At 47.0% G+C, this 4,655-nt stretch overlaps 1 protein-coding gene across 1 annotated transcript in view; it reads right to left on the bottom strand.

Annotated features, from left to right (window-relative positions):
- Window positions 1–419: 419 nt before the first annotated feature.
- The window catches only part of BMP2 (bone morphogenetic protein 2), a 5,322-nt gene continuing 1,086 nt past the window's right edge, over window positions 420–4,655 (bottom strand). The window contains exons 2-3 of the mRNA XM_085299166.1: window positions 4,153–4,511; window positions 420–1,623 (exon numbers count right to left, since the gene is read on the bottom strand). Of these exons, the coding sequence (XP_085155292.1) occupies window positions 779–1,623; window positions 4,153–4,504 (1,197 nt within the window). The 5' untranslated portion in view covers window positions 4,505–4,511 and the 3' untranslated portion in view covers window positions 420–778. The remainder of the gene's footprint in view (window positions 1,624–4,152; window positions 4,512–4,655) is intronic.

Here is a 4,655-nt window from a genome sequence, read left to right as displayed (position 1 = left end):
GCCAGGACTTTTAAAGGAAACATCAAACATTCACTTTTCTGTAGGTCTAGAAAGGATTCAGTCTTCCCCCACCCCCGCCTCCCCTAGGATTTCTATTGGCCCTTCTTATATTCACACTGCAAATTAGTTGGGAATAGCAGTATTTATACTAGATCAGCAATGTCTGGTTCTTATCCAAATCTTCCACCTAAAGAGGATGCCAGTTCTCATGGATTGGACAGCCCACCCTGCAGCATTCCTGAGAATTGTACAATATAATAATCTTGAAAGTCAGCAGAGTGGATTATCCACTTTTTTCTGGACTTGAACTTGTGACCTTAACAGTAGCACAGCAGAAAGCAAATGTGCTATGCACTTTGCCATAGTAACGTTCCATGTATTCTTTTCAACTTAAATACACACAATTGAAACAGCTACAGTTTTGGAAAATTATGTACAAACCCTATATTTTTTCTTTTTGATTACATATAAATACAAATTAGCTATTCTTCTAAAAAGTGGTTATAATAGTAAATAAATACAAAATAAGAATCTGACCATTATACTTCATGTGCTGGGGTTAAACCCATATAAAATGTACAACTAAAATACATTTAAAATCTTTAAAGGAATATTTCTCTGATTAAAATATTTGTTTTCCCAACTTTTTGTAGACATAAATATATTTTCAAAATAGTTGTGTTTTTTTTCTTTCCATTTCATTACATAAATAAAGTCTTCATTGGGAAATATTAAAGTGTCAGCTTTTTTTTTGTATTTGTCTAATATATTTGCTGTGTTAGCGGCACCCACAACCCTCCACAACCATATCTTGATAGTTCTTTAATACAACTTTTTCATTCTCATCAAGGTAGAGCATGGAAATAGCACTCAGTTCTGTCGGCACACAGCAAGCCTTAGGGATTTTGGAATTCACTGAATTGACCAAAGTCTGAACAATGGCATGGTTTGTTGAGTTTAGATGATCTGCCAGTGGAAAAGGACATTCCCCATGGCAGTAAAAGGCACTATACCCCGGTGGGGCAACAATCCAGTCATTCCACCCCACGTCATTGAAGTCCACATATAACGGATGCCTTTTGCAACTGTATTTGTGGCGTTTACGCTGTTTGTGTTTCGCTTGACGCTTTTCTCTTTTATGAAGCGGGTGTCCCTTGCCATCATGCCCAAACGTTACTAATAACGGCCTCAGCTGAGACCAGCTATCTTCATCCTGATGTAAAGACCTGCTAATCCTAACGTGCCTCTTGGAGGCACTGTTCTCTTTGTCCAAGTGAACCACCTCTACCACAAACCCATGATTAGGTTGTCCATGTGCAATCCACCTCATTACAGCTGGCGTTACATCAAAACTYTCCCATTTACTTGCATTATGATGCACCAACCTGGTGTCCAAAAGTCTTGTGACAGGGTCCTTAGAGGTGGCTGTGGCTGGCCTTATAATTTCATAAATATTAATACGGTGATGGTAGCTGCTGTTGTTCTCAGAGGCTCCTTGCACCTGTTTCCGAAAAATCTGGAGTTCGGCTGAGGTGATAGATTCCTCATTAGGGATGGAAGTTAAATTAAAGAAGAAACGCCGTGCTGTTTTCCCACTTGTTTCTGGCAGCTCTTCCAAAACTTCTAATTTGATTAGAAGAGGGGGGAGGAAAAAAAAATAATCAGAAACTGAGACATGCAACCAAACCCTTCAGATACATCTGCTGCTGACAACTTTCAAACGACAGTTAACACTTGTGACACACAAGACCTGAAACAGTTTCTGACAGAAAACACTGTCTCCCTTTTCCTTTCATTTATTTATGCAAATACACATGGCATGAAGTTAAAAATGCTTCATTCATTGTTATGTATTTTGATTGAATACTGGTGTCCTCTGCATTCCAGGTAGTTAAAATAAGTGGCAAGAAAGGTGAAGCATTACTTTGGAATTTAAAGACATTAGTAAGAAAGACATTAGCACAATGGTCAGTGGACGTCTGATGAGAAGAATTAAAACTGATTGAGGATTTAGGATAATTATTACATTTCTGCTCTTTTCAAGTATACAGCTTTAACATTTATCCCTTAAAGGCCATTCCAAAAAATATTACTCCACAATTTAGGTGACTTACAAAACTTAATGTACGGATTTTTGTATTATAATTAGAAACCACAAACCCAACATCTGCAATGGCATTTTACTAAGCACGCCCTAATGTTTACTCAAGAAGAGCCCTAGAAGGTAGGATCCTTCAACTGTTAGAACTGATGGGTGGTAAAGTGATAATAAAAGAAAGTTGCTTCTGAACAAGAGAAGCTTTTCAAASACAAAGATTTCCCTCGACTCCACACCATTCTCTCCTTTCACCCAACTTATAACCRGGTGGAACTTTAGGAAGAATAAAATATATCTAGGAAGCATGATGTTGTGACAGTTATTAAAGAAACTACAAGTATTAGCCACAGTAAATCTCTCTAAAAGCATGACTTTTAATTTTGGTACTAAGCACACTGGAGAACTAACTATTCACTTTCTAAAGTGAAACCATGACTGGTACAGGCAATTCTTACTGATACAATTATTCCCTGTTGATTTTAGTAAGACTTCTTGCATAAGGAAATGCTTAGCTTTACAGTGTCTCAGGACCAGACCTTAATTCAGAAATATACAGATGTTTAGAATGGGCACAAAGCAAACTTTTGTGAAAATTAGAGAATCTCTCTTATGCCAGAAAGAATCTTTGTTATACACTACTTTGCTAAACGCTACTTAAAACTGCAGTTTTCTGCATCTGCCTACAAGTTACAAACTTTGCCCTCACATCTGCTCTTTTGCTTAGACCTTAGGCTTAGGCCTACCACGTTCAGTCTCCCTCTCTAGTGTTTAACATGAATGACCCGTGCACTGGATTTTCCCCATTCATGGCTAAGTGTTTACTTTCCACATAGAGGAACACAGAGCAACAGTGCAAGGCTACATTTCACCAGTCATCTCCCTCTTCATTATACAGCTCTCCACTAAACAGTACATCCACTCATCTTAGGTTGCCTTCTTTGTCGATAGGAATCATTAACCCTACAGATCATTATTATTTTTTTTACCGCAGTTTCAAGGTAAGGGGAACTGCATTTTCATCACTTTTACAGTAATGCCCCTGGCTGACAGTACCTTTCTGCTCAGGAAAGTGTTTCCCCACAAGCACGCAAGTGACACGCAGGCCACCCACCCCACGGGCCGGTCCGTGCCACGGTGGACACCGCAGTCTGTGCAAGCAGACYGACTAAGCCCATCGCTAGAGGGGAGCCAGAGGAGGAAAACAGAAACGTGTCTGTATCCAAGAGAGCCTCCTTTTGAGGATAATCTCATTTGCGTGCATTTAGCAAGCCACTGGAGCAGCAAGCGGGCGCATCCAGTGGCCAAGGGCTCCCAGCGAGGACGGGGCAGCTGCGCCCCGGGGTGCTGCGGCGAGCACGCAGCCATGGGGCGCCTTGCTGAAGGTCTGGCCAGGCTGCCCGTGGCCCCCAGGCGCACCTCAAGTCTGGCAGCCAGGCTTTTACCAGCCCGCCTGCCCGCCTCCTTCGTGGCATGGCTCAGGTCTAGGCTGCGGTGCTCCTCACCTCGATGGCAGGGCAAGAAAGTCGCTGAGGAAACGCTGCGATTGATTGTTTCATTGATCTCTCACGGGGATTAGATAAGGATTAGAAACCTCCCGAACGATCCCAGCTCAGCTGCGAATTAGGGAGCTTTTCCTGGTGGTTTGGCCTTGCGAAAGAAAAGCTATCTGTGGGAAGGCTTAATTTGGAGCAGGTCCGTTTTCGCAGAATAAATAAATAAAATGAGAGCCTCTCGTGGGGTGAGGGGGGAGGAGGAAAGAGGTTTGCCGAGTAAGTGCGTCAGAACAGAAACTTCAGAGTCCTCTAACCGGGGCTTTTAAAGCAAAACTGACTACAACCCTTCCTGTAAACTCAACAAAACGCATTTTATTAGCGGCCAAGCGCAGGCACTCCCGGGCAGGCGCCTGCCCCCGACGCTCCTCCTCCTGCCCTGCCCTCCCCTCTCGCCGTCCCGCGGCCGCTCGCAGCGCGGCACCGCCGCACGCGCGGCCCGCGCCCGTTAACGGCCGCCATCGCCCAACCGCCCACGGCGGCCCGCGCGCGCCCCCCGCCTACCTTCGTGGTGGAAGCTGCGGACGGTGTTGGCGCGGCTGGCGGCCCTCTCCAGCGGGTAGCCGAGGGCTGGCGGCTGCGCCAGGCGCTGGCCCGCGTGCAGGCGGTAGAGGTCCAGCATGTAGGGGGGGATGACGACGTCCTTGCCGGGGCTGGGCCGCCGCTTGAGGCCGAACATGTGGAGCAGGCGCAGCTCGAACTCGCTGAGCAGGTCCTCGGGGCGCTGCGCCGCCGAGGCGGCGCGGCCCGGCTCGCTGAAGCGCCGCCGGCCCACCTCCGGCATGAGGCCGGCCGCGCCGCCCAGCAGCACCTGGCAGAGCAGCAGCGCCAGGAGGCAGCGGGTCGCGGCAACCATGATCAACCTGCGCGGAGGAGGAGGAGGCGATGGGAGCCGGGCGCGGGGGCGGCCCGCAGGTGGCTCCCCCCGGCCCCCTGCCTTGACCCCGCGGGCGGCGCGGGGAGGCTTCAGGTGCGCGGAGGCAGCGCACGGCGGAGAAAGGCACGAA

Source organism: Rhea americana, unplaced genomic scaffold (assembly GCF_003343005.1).
Source record: "Rhea americana isolate MKP2758 unplaced genomic scaffold, rheAme1 scaffold_146, whole genome shotgun sequence".
Classification (NCBI taxonomy): Eukaryota; Metazoa; Chordata; class Aves; order Rheiformes; family Rheidae; genus Rhea; species Rhea americana.
This window is presented reverse-complemented; position numbering and strand designations above follow the sequence as displayed.